General features: G+C 48.7%; 1 protein-coding gene and 1 long non-coding RNA gene across 2 annotated transcripts in view; one reads left to right on the plus strand and one right to left on the minus strand.

Annotated features, from left to right (window-relative positions):
* Window positions 1-345: 345 nt before the first annotated feature.
* On the minus strand, window positions 346-2,904 carry LOC309874717. Its single transcript, XR_014316896.1, has 3 exons — window positions 2,788-2,904; window positions 943-1,102; window positions 346-517 (listed from the first exon to the last, which is right to left on the minus strand). It is a non-coding gene; the product is annotated as an uncharacterized lncRNA (long non-coding RNA).
* Window positions 2,905-6,469: 3,565 nt separating this feature from the next.
* Window positions 6,470-16,798, plus strand: part of KPNA3 (karyopherin subunit alpha 3) — a 50,487-nt gene continuing 40,158 nt past the window's right edge. The window contains exon 1 of the mRNA XM_082784630.1: window positions 6,470-6,645. Within this exon, the coding sequence (XP_082640756.1) occupies window positions 6,571-6,645 (75 nt within the window). The 5' untranslated portion in view covers window positions 6,470-6,570. The remainder of the gene's footprint in view (window positions 6,646-16,798) is intronic.

A 16,798-nucleotide genomic window follows, 5' to 3' on the forward strand; every position in this document is an offset into this window, starting at 1 on the left:
TCGTCTTGTGTTGTCGTCATCATGCGTCAGCTTCGATATAGCATTGCCAAGAGGGTTTTGAGCACATATATATGCTCAAACTACATATATATATGCTCAAGATAGATATATATGAAAAATATATGGTTACTATGGGAAGTTTGTTGGGGTTGAGGCACCAGTGGAGGATGCCCAGCAGAGGATGCTCCTCTGGGGATCTCCTGTTCCCACTCTTGCCAGCTGGCCACTGGGGAGAGTTTTCCTTTCCCTTCTGCTTCTCTATTTTTACTTTTTCTCTTTCCCCAAAAGCGACCTTTGGAGTCAAAGCTTTCCAGCAGCTCCAGATCCCGTGACCGAATCTTTGTGCAGCTCCACCTGTCTCAACATCCTCCAGCCCTGCTGCTCCTGCACTGGGGATCACGTAGGGATGGGCTCCAGGTGACCAGGAGATGAGGTCCACGTGGTGCCTTGATGGTCCATCCATCCTTGAGGCAGCCTTGCAGGGTGAAGCCAAGGTTCAACGTAAAGGCAGAGAGAGCTGTGAGTAAAGAAATGTCCCATGTAGGTGATTTTTGCATCATCGTCCATTATTTTCAAACATTTGAGGCAGCATCAAGGATGAAAACAAACTCCTGCCCCTAACCAAAGCAACCCAGAAGGCTTCCCGTAGTGATTAATGGCTTTGGTCCAAAGGGGGAGCACGGAAACACAGAAAATGAGGCCAGGATCTGTTTCCCTGCCTCTCCTCTTCTGTGTCACCATCTCAGTGGCATTTTGCTGAGAAGAGCAATGCCAAACGGGTTCGCGGTGCACGAAACACGTTTGGTACCATTAGAAAGCCATTCAAGAGGCTGAATGCTGGCCTGCTTTAAAAAGTGACAATGTAAAAACAGAACTCTCTGGTTTGACACGTCTGGCCACGTAGAGCAGATCTCTCCGTGTGCCCAGAAAACAGCTGCTTACCTTCGTGACTGAAACGAAACTCTCTGGCTGAAGGCACATCCCCATCTGCTTAGCTTTATGCGCGTGTGTCGTCTGGTTCCTTCAGTCAAAATAGCTGTGCACGTTGTTATTTTCAGAGCTTGGGACGCTATTGCCATGGGGACCGGAGATCCAAATAGATCTGGAGAGCAGATCACGAGAGGCTTTAAAATAAAATCGCCGTTTCTGCCAATAATCACGTGAAACCGGCAAAACGTTTCAGCGTGTAAGCCTGGGGGCTCGCTGCTTTGCTGACTTCCTACAAATGGAAGTTACTGAGACAACAATATTGCATTTGTTTGGAACAACACGGCACCGAATGCGCAGTTATTTACAGGCTTTAAATATGGAGAACCTCTCCTCCAACGAAGGGGACGCGGTGGCAATAGCCAGCTCTGGTGGTACGTGGTGATAGCAGAAATAGAACTGCACTTGAATTTTCTCCCATCGAGGCACACGAAGGGAAGCGTGCCTTGTTCCAGGGTCCCCCAGCACCGCATCTGTGCTATTTTCTATGAGATACACTTACATATGTATATAACATATAGGAGCAGAAGCTAAGGCTTGTTTTGCAGAACGGCAGCTGCAGGAAGCTGCCTCCTCTTCTGTCGTACACCTGGGTGTAACCTCTGCAGCGAACTGATCTCAGCTCGCACAAATGAAGCGAAGTCAGGGCAGGTTAATACTTGGAGATGAGAGCAGGAAAGAAAATCCGCCTTTCTCAGGATGCTGTCATCAGAGCTGCATTACCCAGGGACAGGAACAGCCTGATCTGGGAGGGCGCGGGAGGCACGGCCTGCACAACACGCATGCAACAGGGAAATACGCCTTGTGTTGCTGGCACCAAGGGCAGCAGAAGCCTCCTGAGCCACCCCAGTGAACCCTTTGCCTCGTCTGCAGTAATTATTCACCTAAAATTGCCTTTGCTTATAGGAAAAGTTCTTAATCTGACTTAGTGAAATCACATCGAATCCACTCAAAGGCTCTTGATAACCCTGGATGACGTGAGTGCTGAAAACTGCTTTGGTGTCACTGCAATTCCACTCTGAGATATTTCTGATTAAAAAGAAAATAATAATAATAATAATAATAATAATAATAATAATAATAATAATAATAATAATAATAATAATAATAATAAAGCCAATTTCCTGCAGTGCAAACCACTCCTGCTCCAGAGGGTGAGGAGTGTGGTACCCCACACCCTGCGACCAGAGCACTGAAAGGAGGTCTTCATTACCCCTGCAGAGAAAGTTTCCCCAATCTGACGACATTATTTGCTTTGTTACAGAGCTCTTCTGCAGTTATCTCCCTTCCAGACACGCTTCCCTCTCGCTGCCATATTCTGCACATCTGTAATGAGGAGAAGAAAGCAAACTCCCAATTATGCCAATTAAATTATCCACTTTGAAATATAAATTAAGAGAGCCATCCTGCAGACAGTCACTCCCAGGTCCTCGGGGACCTTTCCTGTAAACAGAATCCCTTTGCTGTCTCCTTCAGGCACGGCTCAGTCTGTGTCAGGAATTTCCCGGCTCTTTTAGGTGCTGGGGCTTGGCATCCCCAGGCTGTGGGTGCAGGAGGGTTTGGGCCATGGAAGAGACCTCCAAGAGCTGTTTCCACCAGAAAAAAAAAAAAAAAAACGTGAGCCCACCATTTTTTGCTGCTGGTGGTACAGCCCAGCCTCCTAATGCCATACCCCAGGAAGGTGATGGACTCATGGCTCTGCCAGCTATATCTCAGAAGCTTGGCCTGTGTTCAAGCTAATTAATTAACATAAATGAAGCATTAACATTAATTCATTATCTAATTAATTAACATACTCACCAGTATGGACCTTGATTTGAGCTGGGACTGATCACTTGTGGTCTTGTCTGGTGATCTGGGCTTTTGGCTGGCTGCTGTCACCTGATGAACTCTTCTTGGAAGTGGGCCCTTGTCCACGAAGCCCCCACCCCACGTCCACCCCTGGCCCTGGTCCACCTTCTCTTACTGAGCTGCTCGCTGGTGGTTGGAAACAGCACAAAATGAGGAAACTCTGGGGTTTCTTGTGAGAATAGCGGAGGATGAAAGTGATACTCTGTCCCAGGAGGAACTTGCCCTAATTGTCCTGCCAGAGTGTAGACAAAGATGCTGAGGCAGCAGTCTGGCTCTTAGACTGAACCCAGGGGGGCTGCGAATAACCGGAGGCGTTACGGTTCCTCCTTCACTAGAAATGTCCCCCAGCTTCTGGAAATGCTGGTGTAAACGCCAGCTGTCCCATCGGTGCTGCTGTTCCTGATCTGCGGATACCAAGGCCTGCATAAACCCAACCCCTGGACTGCTTCTTCCAAAGCCGGCCTCATGCCAGCTCCTCCATCAGTTCTTCATGTTCCCCCAGAAGCAAAGCCAACCCTCTGGGACTGTCCTGGCACAGATCTCCTCCTCCTGTCCATCAGAAAAGCACTAGAACAAGAAAAAAAGGTGATGCTTCCCCCAACACTTCCCCAGGTTCGTTTTCAGATGAGGGGTTTCCTGACCTGGGTGTGTGTCTTTGACAGCAACTTTCATTGGGTTTCTTCTCTTTGTTGGATCTCTCGCCTCTCCTTCAGGCACATTGACTCGTAGCATCCACAGTATTTCATGGCAGCCTTTAACAAAGCTTGAGTCTTTACCAGGATTTACTTCACGTTCATTACGAAGCCTTAGTCACCGTGAGGTAAGAACATAACTTTCCCTATGAAGACAAACTTTGAGTTCAGTGACAGAAAGTACTGCAAACACGCATCAATAGCCTCCCTCTATCAGACAAAGGAAAGCAAGCTCCAAAAGTTAACATCTGCTGGGAATTAGGAAGCACTTGAAAAGCAGCAAATTTTATAGAGAAAAGCCCCCTCCTGCTCCACTGTGATGATGGTCTGACGTTGTCACCTTGCCAGCTGCCCCCCTCTTCTGCTGGGAGCACCAGGAGGCACCCACACCTCCTTTGTGCCATGGGTCTTGGCTTCAGCTACCTGTGACTGTGAATAGAGAGAATGGGGAGCTGACACACGTTTATTCACCTCTCCTGCTTTCTGACAGCCACTGGCAGGGTGGGACTGGCAACAGGTTGCGTCTTAAATCACCGCACCTAAATCTCCCCAAGCATTCTTGCAGGGACAGCCAGCAAAAGCGTGACTCGGATTCATCACATTTCCTTCATGTGCTGGTTTTATTGCAACCATATTGACAGGCATAGACATATAGACAAGATATAGACAAAACTATGGACTGCAGAAGAGCAAGTGACTGGCTATCACAGGAGGAAGCAGCCTCTGACACTGCGTTCTTGAGGTGATTTCCACAATATGGCAATATCACCAGCTGGGTCAGTTTGTTCAGCTGAAGCCAGCAGATTGTCCCAGAAATAAGCACAGCTCAACTCCATTCAGTCATGGGATACCCAAAGAGCTGTTACAGTCCTGCATCTCTGAATTGTTATGAAAGATTTTTCCTCCCCATGGCCCTTAAGTGACAAAATTTATGTCGTTGGGGCACTGAAGGCACTCACAGACCTTGCTGGCCACAAGCAGCCTCCCTCCTTCCCCTTCATCTCTTCCAGTGGCCCAGGAGCCCCATTTCAGCCCACCTCAGGGCCCGTGGCCAGGCAGGGCTGTGGTGGAGCTGGAGACCAGCCCTGCTGCAGCATCCTTAGGGCAGGGACTGATGGCCCCAGGGGGCTGAAAAGGAGTGTGGGGGGGCAGCACAAGGCCAGTAAATCCCATCAGTGTGCTCAAGGCCTTGACGTGTACTTTTCAGGTCTTGGTGGCCAGGAACATGTTGATATGAAGCTCGTGTGCTGAGGAAGAATGGCTACCCTGAACTACGGGGTTCACTCAGTTTCCAAAGTAGTGAAGTACTCGTAGTATCTGTTAATGACAGTGCCAAAAAGTAGTACTTACTTAACTACCTCAAAATGTTTTCTCTCTGAGTACATGCAAGTTTAATTATGCAGTCATGAGCACCACTTTATTCAGGCAATAAAGCTGATCCAACTACCATGTAGCTCTGTCTAAGAGGCATTCAATACCTGAGGGTCTACTAAGAGGAATCAAGCGCACCGCAGACACTTCGATAGGCTTCCATCATGAGGAGGAAGAAATGGGATAGGAAAGACATCGCTACGATTGCGTCTATAAATTTTATCTATCTGGTGGGACGGGTATAGATTTATGGATCAGTAAATTGAGTTGTCGCAGTCTGGGCGCTTTCCATTTCTTATTTGTAAGTTTTCCATGTTACTTCATAGGTTATATTGAACAAAGCTCCTCTGTTCGTGCCAATGGCCAGTAGCTCCTGCGGAGGATGGCTGCAACACCCCGGCTGGCAGCGACCGAGCCAGCGTCGCTCTGATGTCCGAGCGGGTCTGAGTAAGCCACAGCTGGCAGCTGCAGCCACCTTTCTTGGCGGGTGAAGCAAAGAATCCTGAATCAGCTCCTGAATCTGCTTTGGCAGCTCTGCCGAGGACAGCTGGGCAGCTGGGTCCAGTTCCCCTACAAAACTCCAAGCGTCGGGCCCCAAAGCCACCTCTGACATGAGCAGCATCGACAAACACCGTCACGCTGCTCATGCCACGTGGGCTTTGCCTGCTCTGGGCTCCTTGCTCTCTTCCATTGCTCGCAGTGGTGGTGAATTTACCCAGGTAAAAAACACCAGGAACACGCTGAGAGGGAAATGTGTCAAAACTGCGTGGAGACAGGAGGGATGGAAATGATGGAAACACTGCACCGGCCCCTTAGATACACACATTTGGCACACAGCAGAAAGGCAGTGACAAAGCATGAGTTTTTTTATTTTTATTCCCCTGCAGCAGGCTGCAAGCCTCGCTAAGGCCGGGCGGGCAGCGGCGGGGTCACCACCATTTTGGGGACGTGAAGAAGGGCTGGGGGCATTAAGGAGCTGAGCGACGAGAGGGGGACGCTCTGAAAACGGGGTTTGTAGGGACACACTGCAGGTTGTGAGGCGTTATGAGGCAGGTTGTGAGGTGTTATCAGGCAGGTTGTGAGGCATTATGAGGCGGGCTGGGTGTGAACGTGACACATTTTGGGGTATTTTGTGTGCGGGGGGCGGTTTTTCTTGGGTTTTATGCTTGGGAAACAGTCTTTCAAGGCAGCCTGGGGGATGAAGTGATTTAGACGGCTGTGTGTGGGGGGTATTTTTTGGCACCAGAGGAGCCAGCAACCGCCACGGCCATGCCGGGACCAACGGCTCCTCGTGCGAGGCCACCACCCCCAGCGTGACTGTGGCGGGGATGGTGGTGGGGAGGGGGAGGGGGGAAGAGGGAAAGGCGGCACAGAACTACACCTCCCATCACCCCCCGCGCCACGCCGCGGGGCCGAGCCGCGCCGCCATTGGCCGAGCGGCGCCCGCCGCTCTCGCGGTTGCTAGGCGACGGCGCGCGCGCCCGCGCCGGTTCCCCCCCCCCCTCCCCTCCCTCCCCTCCCTCCCCTCCTTTCCCGGCGCCGCGCGCGCGCGCGCGCTCTCGTCACGGCGCGTCCCCCGCCCCTCGCGCGAGCCGGAGCCGCCGCCGCCGCCGCCGCCTCAGAGCCGGAGCCGCCTCAGAGCCGGAGCCGCGCCTCAGAGGGAGCCGCCATGACCGACAACGCCGCCGCCGGGCTGGAGAACCACCGCATCAAGAGCTTCAAGAACAAGGGCCGCGACGTGGAGGTGGGCGGCAGCCGCGGGGGGACGCGGCCTGGCCTCCTCCTCCTCCTCCTCCTCCTCATCGCCCTCTTCCCGCCGCGCCTCAGGAGGAGGAGGAGGAGGAGGAAGGCCGTGGGGGGGGTGGAGGAAGGCCTGAGGTTTGTGCTCCCTCCGTCGTGAGGGCGGCGGCCCCCGGGGGCTGGCGAGGAGCACAATGGGGCCGCCGCCGGGGGGGGGCCGCCCCCGGGCCCCGCTGAGGGCCGCTGCGCCGCCTCGCAGCCGGCGCTGGAGGCTGCCCGGCCCCAAAACGCCGGGCTGGGGGGGCATCCGGGGGTCCCCTTCGCCCACAGGGGTCCCCACAGCCCCCCCTCGGCCCCAACGGCCTCCATAGGGGCGGCCCCGGTGCTGGCCTCGCGCAAAATCAGGGAAACCCCTCGCGTTATGGTTGTTTTTTAGGGGAAAAATAATAAAAGGGGTGTGTAGGGGTGGTGCTGGAATCCCCCTCCCAGCCTGGTGAGGAGGGGTCGTGGGGAGGTGGAGAAGAAATGTGTGTCAGCTGCCTGCTGGGTTCCCCTCAGGGGGCTCGCCCAGCTGCTGGTGACCCACCGTGGTACCGCCACCCCGACACCCCCCTGGCATCGCCCAGAGCCCCCCCCAAAGCCCATCTGGGGGCTGAGCAGAATTCACACCTCTGCTGCTATTGTTTGGGTGGAGACGGTCCTATGCGGGTCAGCCTCGGCAGCGGCAGTGCCTTTAAGATGACATTCACCGCGTGAACTGTTTCTTAATTTTCGCCTAACTTAGTGACAGCGGGTCCTTCTTACGGGTAACGTCGTCTGCGAGGAGCGTGTTAACTTCAACAGTCCTGGCTGACATTGGTAAAGGCTAGCAAGCCGCTAAAAATTACCCATCTCGCCTTCAAGCCGTCGCTTTCCAGGGTAGGAGGAGGCGTGGTGGGTTTCTTTTTCCCCTTCTCATCCAGCCAGGCTCTTCCTGCTGCTCCTCATTCATTTTGTCCTTGTCTCATCTCCCCGTGTTGCTTGCTGGCTTTGTTGCCGCTTCCCCAGCCACTGGCCCGAGTCCATCGGAGCTCTAAACAGGGAAAGGTTAGGTATGCTCATGCCTGGTGCGAACTGATCTGTCACCCGTACTTGCTTATGTTATAGCATGCCCAAGACTAGGGGAATTAAATATCCGCCTCTGCGGGGGGGAGGAGGAGAATCGGCTGCCTAAGCTCCTCTGGAATCAGTTAGACCGGACCAGCGAAGGTACCTTAGCTCTCAGGAGAGCAGTTCCTCCTGAAGAGGAGTAATTATTTTGGAGTAGGGTATTTGCTGTTACGGAGGAGTGCATCCTCTAGGGTTATCTTCCAGTGTGCTGACTGACTTCCTTTTGTAGCTGAGCCTAAGATTTCGCCAGATAACCACGTTAATGGTGCTAGAACCCACACTTTCACCCGTGCTTTTGAAAAGCATTAAAATTCAAGAAGCATCTTTCTTCTGGGGGCGCCAAACAGGTGAAACTCAGGAGTGAGTAGAAGTTGTATGCTAAGTGAATTTAGGTGCATTTCTCATCATTTACAGGCCTTGAAATGAATCGGTGCCTTTCATGTTTTCCAACACAGGTCATGTGTGAAATTTTTGACCATACCTCCTTTTTGACTCTTTTTTTTCTAATCATGGTACGTACTGAAAAGCTCAGAGTATTCTACAAAGTAAACTTGAGGTAACTTGGGTATCTAGAAGTAAAACCAGGTAAATAAAGTTCATAGCAGAGAGTGAAGGAGCCCAGCAGGACTATATAGTTGCCATTACTTGCTGTGCTTCTCTGGAGGTACTACTGCACAGTCTGACAATTGTGTCTGTATTTAGTGAAAATTATCAGTTCTCCCCCAAACAGTTCACTCCTAAATCAAGTATTTATACATAATTCTCAACTGTCAGCAATAAAATACGCTAGTTTTGGTGCCTGTGCCTCAATGAGGAGTGTTACGTAAAGATCCTGCTGCCTCCAATGTTCTTGTACTTTGAAAGCCAAGCTGAGGAGTGCTATCGCTGATCTGCATCTCTGCTTTTTGTCAGATTCCACCAATGAGGAAAAAAGTGGTTAGAACGACGGAGTAATAAATCATGGCCTGGTATCTAGATGATATCCTTTGGAAAATCTCAAATATTCAAGGCCGTGTGCTCTCCGCTTCGGTTTGAAAACTGTTGTTTGAGTCACCTTGTGCCTGGAGACAGTCCCTGCCTTTGAACTCATCAGCCTTGAATGCGTTTTAAGAGTACCTTGGTAGTCTTCCTTTGGCTTCTAATAAATGCTGATGAGTTGTTATTGATCCCCTCTGGGTACAGACTATTATGGCAGACCAAAACACTCCTTTAATTTGTAGTTAACTCATATTTTATTACCGGGTTTGCTAGGCCATGATCATCTTTGCTTTTCGTTAATGCAACCGTAAGGGAAACAAGGGATTAGTAAGCACTGGTTTCACGTTAAGACAGACCTTTATACCCCGTGCTACTTCTCACTGGGCTCCTTTTTTAGGACCAAAGAGAAGGATCTGCTGGGACTCCTTGACCTGCCCAGTCCCACTCTGCCCTTCTGAGGTTTGGGTGGAAGTTTCCCACCATTTAGTTGCCTTCTTGTGTAAATGAGGTAGAGCTGTGCACGTAGAGCTGGAATTGTGATTCTGAAGCATTCATACTAAAGGCGTTTATCTCCAAGCAAAATCAAATGCCAGAAACAAAGCATTAGTCACTTAATATTAGCTTGTGTTCTCGCTTTTATTAGCGAGGCTCTTCTGTTTTTATAGGCCCTGAGATGTGATTAGCAGCAGTCAGAGCGAACCTGAACCAGCAGAGCTGGGCGATGAGCAGCCACGCGGCTTCATTTGGACCAACGACTGCCACAACAGTTTCTCCTCACAGCCTGCACAATTTTTATATTCTCCAGGGATATGAAAGGGCTTTTTAAATTGTCCCATGGATGGTGAGAAAGCCTTCCTGTGTTGATCACAGGCATGTAGCCTCAAGTCTCAGTGGGTGTTTTTCTAAATGTACAGCGCTGATTATTCCAATACAATTGGGGCTTTGCAGGAAAAGATTGAACAGTTGCAATCGCTTAATTTGTAATACCCCCTTGTAACTGCTGGCTTTATTTGTTTATAATTACATCCAGGATAACCTAGCTTTTATAAAACCGAACTTCAGCCTTCTGATCTTTCTGTTTGCGGTTCTTCAGCTTCATATTTCCCTGGTAATGTTCTTCCTGCAGCTTTTTACTCCTGTGACTTCCTGGACCAGAAACTTGTTACCTGTTCTGTATTACAAATAGCAGGCACCAATCTGTTGGCTCCCCGTCGTGATGTTTAAGTTGATAGATCAAACAATTCAGACAATTTCTTTTTATCGGGATCAGTCAGCATCTTTGGCTAAAACTGAAGAAAAATTCTAGATAAACTGAGATGCTCTAATTTGTAGGACTGTCTGTGTGACTTACTGTTAGTTTTTGTGTGGTGCAGTGAGACTGTGATCATGTAATTAGCAAAATGCATACAGGATCAAAAGTGAAGTTCCCTGTACTCCCATAAAAAAAGAGGCAGCAACTGAGGAACAAGTACATTACAGCCTAAATAACTACCTGTAAAAACTTCTTAATGACTGGGGTTAAAATTTCCTTTTTGTATCCTTGTCATGTCTCTCATTGCAAGGCAAAATAACACAAACCTTTGGTATCTTGAACTTCTGTTGCTTGATCTGTAGGATGAACCTGCTGAGATTTGGGAGAGGCTGTTTACCAAAAGGAGGCAGAGCTGCCCTGTCATCTTCCACCTCCCGGTGCTGTATTTGATTTGAAACTACAGAGGTCATGGCCACTGATGTCTTCTCCCCAGTTACAGTGCTTTGGGGCCAGCTCTATCACCTTTTGGTCTGTATCACCCTTGGCCCGGGGACTTTGCAGGATCCGTTCTTACTCTTTACCTTCAGCCTCCTGATCCTGTATGAGGCAGAGGAGGATACTGGGCTTAGCCTGGATCTTCATCATCAGCTCGGGCATCTTCGGTATATTTACTCCCAGCTATTTTGCAACAACCCGGGTTCTTTCCAGAGCTCGCTTTCACAGGTTGGTCAGCTTTCTGCTTCTCTCTCTGCTGGCACAGGATCTAATGCTGGCAAAAGAAGGGTTGGGAGGGAATAGGGCTGGACCAGCTGATTTAGGTTGGTTTAGGTGACCGTGGGCCTGCTGTCTTAATAGCCTCGCTGGCTCGGGGAAGCTCAGCAGTCACAGTGAAAACACAGGAATCAGGTAGCTTCCTGCTGGGCACCGCATTTAAGGTAAGATCTAATACTCCCGTGCAGAGCTTCTGAGCTGTCCTGCAGCTTCTTTATTAACCTTTCAGGCCAGCGTGCCCTTGGGAGAATGCAGGTGTACGTGTCTGCACCTTGGAAAGAATTACTTGGGTAGGAAGGAAATAGGAGGTATGTGTGGGAAGCCTCCTTGCCTGCTGTTGCTGCGGAATTTTGTAAACTGTAGTTAGTCTGCAAGTAAAAAGTACAGTGCTGTCAAAAGTTTGTCACTTGAGGCAGAAAACAAACACTTAACAAGCTCGCTTAGATATATTGTCTTATATTTTCCTTGTGAAACTCCAAATCTACTTTATGCATTGCCTAGAAATGTTTAAAGACACAGATACCTTGGGAGGACGTTGTTGGTTTCAGAAATACCTGTGGAGAAAGCAGTTTGGAGATGGCAGCTCATGATGAACGTCATCTTTGTAAGCTGATTGGGATCTGTGCTTGCTGGATTGCCTGATTTTGGGGTGGTCCTGTGGGGACCCGGGAGTTGGACTTGATGATCCTTGTGGGTAATCCCAACCTGGGATGTGCTGTGGTTCTGTGACATTGCAGTTAGTGGTTGTAGAGATATACCAAGATTTAGGTGTGGTGGGGTGGTTTTTTGTTTTTTTTTTTCATTCTTTAGTATGTCCAGCAACTATAGCTGTTGCTCTGGTATCCCTAAAAGCTCTTCTATTAAAGAGTAGGTTTTTAACTTGTAAAGTGTCAGGAGCAATACAACTGCCATACTAGTTCTGAGAGCTCTCTAACTATTCTTACATAAGTTGTTTGAGATTTTCATAACGTTCAGTTCTAGCACAAATCCAGGCTTGACTTTTTTCATCTAAAACTGCGTTATTTGAAGAGGCAGTGCTTAGGAGGATGTGCCAGCTACAACCGAGTGATCAGATTTGTATTTACTGTGGGGTTGGAAGTGGAATTAGGTATCTAGTGTACAAGATTAATGCCTGAAGAGGCAACAGGGTGGCTGAAGCTGATGGGACATGTGAAGAAATTGCCAAGTAAACTGACTTGAGATGCAAAAGAGCTGTAAGCCCTATATATTTTCCAAGAATACAGGCTGTTAATTGTTTCTAAAATACCTAGCAATATGAAATACTGATGCTGAATTGGTATTTATTCCTAGGTACTTCTGTAAGAGCAGGAGCTGTGGGCCTTGCAGTCTGTTTCTGTTGGTAGGCAGAGCTGGTTTCTTCCAAAAAACTGCTCCTGCCCCAGAACTGGCGGTGCAGTGGGGTGGGCTAGGTGCAAAGCTCTTCATGTTTCTTTTGATTTATTCCTTTAGCTTCCTCTGCTGGCCTCTCACGTCCAGGAGAAGACAAGCAGTGGCTCAAGGTGTTGTTGGCGTGGAGGGAGAAAGCATGTTTGGGGTGGTGCTTGATGTGGGGTGCTTATCCCTTCGCAGGCAGGCTGGTGCCGTTGAATCTGCTGAGGAAATTCTGTGCCCTTTCTCCTGGGTCAGCTGGCTCTCAGCTCCTCGCTCAGGTTAAGCAAATGTTACCGTCAGTTTTGAGCTTGATTTGGGGTGTGTGTGTCTAATAAAAGTAGAGCAAGCACAAAATAGGACTGCGTGCTGCATGGATGGCTGCAGAACCAGAGGCAAAATGAGTATCCTTCCCCACTCAGCCGCCTCCTGCCACATTACTCATTTCCCTCACATTCTGTAACGCCTGTGATCGGCTCAGGGTCTCCTCCACGTTTTTAACCTTGGTCATTGTCAAGTTCGGTAACAAATGGACTTTGGAGGCAGTGATGGAAGAGGTGATTTGCAAAATCAGCTCGGAGAAGTGGCTTCCTCATCGCTGGACTTGTTAGCCTTGATGGAGGCGTATTTTAATGAGCAATCGAGCCCCGCTGCAAACTTGCTGGTGCAGAACCCAGTCAGAGCTCGTTTGCATGAGGATAAGGTGGTCAGACAAGGTGTTAGGGCACCTCAACCAGCAAACACCATCGTTGTGTGCGGGTTTTTGGCAGCAGGGTCTCTTGCTTCTTCGCATGTTCACAACCAAACGGATGCGAAGGCAGAGGTGGTGACATCTCTGCACCGAAAAGCTGACTTGTGGCCAGGTAAAGACTGCTTTCCATGCCAAGAGCAGACCCTGAAAGGAGATCCCAGCCAGGAATCAGCAGGAGCCTGATGACCACCGTTCTTCAGATGTGCAAGGACAGCACAGACTGCCATAACATGGAACGAGCAGCTGTTGAGAACAACCTTCCAGGCAAGCAGAGGTGTTTAAGGGGCTCTGACACAAGTCCCTCAGAACCAGGCCACTTCTGCTGGTCTAAGCAACTTTTTAGGGCTAGCTTTTTATGAAAAGGTAGACTTCAGGCAGTAGAAACACGAATTCAGGGTTCATGTCACATGGAAAAAGTGAGGTAGAAGCACCTAGAGTTTGTGACCCTGCAATGACAACATTCGGAGGGGCTGCCGATAGGGTTCCTAAAGGATCGTGGGATGTTGCTGGAGTGTGGTTTCCAGCTCCCAGTGCTCCATTTTCTTCCAGGCTTGTCAGCTGGGGCTGTTTTCTCTTGCATCTTGAGCAGAATGATCTCTTTGTACATTTAATTAGGCAGCTTGCACATTTAATTTTTTTTGTGCCTTTTGATTATGCCTTTCAAAAATAGGGGGGGAAAAAAACCAAACATTTCATTTGAGTCATGTAACAGACCAAAAAAACTTAGTGTGGTTGAATACAGTCTAGCTCTCCAGGGACCTGATTTTTTTTGTTGTTGCACCTTGTAAATGTATGCAAATTGCAATTATTGTTTCCCATTTTATAGATGGGAATAATTGGGCTTTTTTCCCTCATTTCACAGGGAGGATGTTTATAAATGTATCGTGTGAGGTACTTTGAGATTACAGCTGAAGGCTGTTCTGGTGTCTGGAGAGGGAGTGTCACTGTTCAAACACGGGTTGTACAAGAAGGTACCTGGCTGGTATTTGGCCTGGTGGCTGTTCTTTCTGTTACAAGACAGCTAGGTTGTTGTCTTTAGCCTGACTTGCTGCTTCTGGAGGGGATGTAAGAAAATAAATTGTAAATTCCGTGTCCAGGTTACAGAGCAGCCCCAGAAAGGGGTCTGCCACTTTCTGGCTTAAAGGGGAAGGCAGCTGGGGAGAGTTGTTCTGTGTGCTTGGGTTTTTTTCATTTAAGGGAGGGGAAAGGGGAAACTAGTATAAATACTGGACAAGCTTAAGGATGTCTTATCTTCTAGGACAGTCCTCACAGAAGTCTGTGAGGCCTTTCTGACCAAACACTTCATTTTGTCACTGGTTATTGAACGTAGTCATCTACAATGATGACTTCTTAGAAATTCCAGGGGAGGGCAGAGCTGGGGTTATATGTGGAGAGAGACCGGGGCAGCAGGGATGCTTCGCTTCAAGGAGAGGGTGTGCTTCTGGTTCCAGGAGGCCCTAAAGCATCTGATACACGGTTCTTGCAACACAGGGAAATCATAAATATCTTCTCGGTGTTTGCACAACTGCACGGGAATTTGTATGCTGGCAAGAGCAGATTCCCATAACTTAAACCTGTACTGATGGATCACTGGATGTATTTAGTGTGTCCAGAAGCCTTGATCTTCCAAATTTTTAAAAAATTTGAATAGGAATCACTTGTAATTAGCCTATCTTGATCACCCAGTGTTCTGGGTGTCTATTTGGTGTCCGGATAAGGCAGACCTGGCACCACTGTAAAAATCAAGAAGAGAAGGGACAACTCATCGGAGTTAAACTTCATTCAGCATGCCCTTCTGTTTCTAAAAAATACAGGAAAAGACAAAACGCTCGCTACAGGTATCCTGCACATCAGCAGCTTCTTTTGGGCTGACGAAACTCCAGTTATGTTCTTCAAGGCTGGCCCTTCACGAAGTCAGACTCGTCGCAGCGAGACGTTGCCCCAGTCCCTTGGAGCGCTGCGTGGGCAGATCGCTTTTGCTGGTAGGACCACAGGACAGAACTAGTGCTGTGAATTAGCTGGTGATCCCGTTGGCCTGAGCAAACAGGCATTGTGCAGCGATGAGTTAGCTTGGGGTTACCTGGAAACCTCAGGTGGACTTAGGTGGAGCCCGTGTGGCTGCATTCAATCTTCCTCTGATGTCAGAAGAGGTGTGATTAGCGGCCTTACGATTTCCATCTGAATAGAAATGCTGCAAAACTTTTTTTACTGGGCATAGTGAGCCTGATTCACCCTGCAGCAGAGCCTGGAAATCTATAGGTGCGTGGTGATGTTGAATGGAGAATTCCAGCTCTTCTTTGATGCTGTATTAAAACACCAGATAACGTTGATTGTATTCCGGGCCGCTTCGTGTCCTTCAATATCAGTGCAATTTGTGCTGCGTGCAGCCAGCTAAATTGTTTTGGGTCCGTTCTCCTGAGAACGCTGATACATCTGTACTTGGAAACCAGGTAATTGGTGTATGGAAATGAAAACAGGAGCGCTCACAACTCACTGCTTTGGTCGGAGCTCAGTACCTAGCTTAAATGCAGAGAGGGGATATCAGGACCTTGAAGAGTTTCCTCACAACACAGGCGGTTAACAAATAAACTTGGCAACCGCTTTTCTGCCAAGATCACTTGGAGCAGTAGAAGGAGATAACGTGGATGGGCAGCTTTGTCTGCTTCCGTAGGGCTTTCAGGTGACTCAACACCGTGAGCAACAATAATTGGAGGCTTGTGGCTTTTCATATTGGCATGCGTGTGTCTGACTTCAGTGAGTCATTGCCCATCGGTAAGTGAAAGAGTCAGTGGGTATCTGATGCATCCAGTTCGCTGAGACTGTCCAGGTTCAGCTACGTGGATTATCTTGCCCCAGACTGGCTAACAAAAAGCAGCTGGTATTCATTTTAGAGGCCCCAAACTGGGGAGTAAAAGTATAAAATAAAACAGCGTGGTAGCTCCAACTGAAAAAGAAGCGATTTTTCTTCAGTGGCCTTTGTGAGTCCCAAACAAAACGGGCTGTGGCATCAAATAGAGTGGCATGAACACTGCACTCTGCTCCTGATGTCCCTAGTGCTGCGTGAAAGGCTCCGAGCCAAAAGGAGACTTCATTCTTGTAAGATTCTGCAGTGCACAGAGAATCCGAACCAAGTTCTAACACTTTCTGCAAAGTAATACAATCTTTTTCTTAAAAGAGGAACAAATACCTTTAGGGCACAACAGTCATCAAATGAACTAAAACCCCTGGAGTCTCAGGTCAGTGTGCGGGTCCGTTGTCTTATTTGGTTGCTTTGGTGGAGCTGGTGCTTGTATTATGGAATCCGTGCACCCTGCCTGCATTTCTAACCAGCTGGGTGGCCTTAATTTAATAGGAGCTGTGATAAAGCCAGAGGTGGTGATGTGCTGATGTTGCAGTCTATATGACTGGGGAAAAAAAAAAAAATCACTTTTTCTTCAAAGAATAATTTGGAGATTTATAGGAGTACTCGGTAATTAGTTAAATCTCCAGATTGGGTGTGAGGAAGAAGTCTGCTTTCATTATGCACTGGGTGTGGGAGCGTGAGGTTAGCCAATTATCCACGCTACTCCTACCTAAAGGAATAAAACTAGCAGGAGGGCTTAATTCTGACCAAACATTTGGTTTAGTTTGGCATCGATAGCCAATCTTTTTGTGTGTCTGAAAGAAATACGGGGGATCAGCGTCCACATCATCGCTGGTTTCAGTTTTTCCACTTTGAACTACTTGTGTTCACACCACTGTGATGCTATCCAAAAATTTTGCCTTAATAATCCCCCAAACTTCGATTTAGGGTATTAATTTTGCTTGCAGCTCTTGGAGTAGGCTCTGTGTCCTTTAAAATGTGAACAAGGAGAACAGCAGCATCAC

The sequence above is a fragment of the Aythya marila genome, assembly GCF_965140915.1.
Source record: "Aythya marila genome assembly, chromosome: 1".
NCBI classification, from domain to species: Eukaryota; Metazoa; Chordata; class Aves; order Anseriformes; family Anatidae; genus Aythya; species Aythya marila.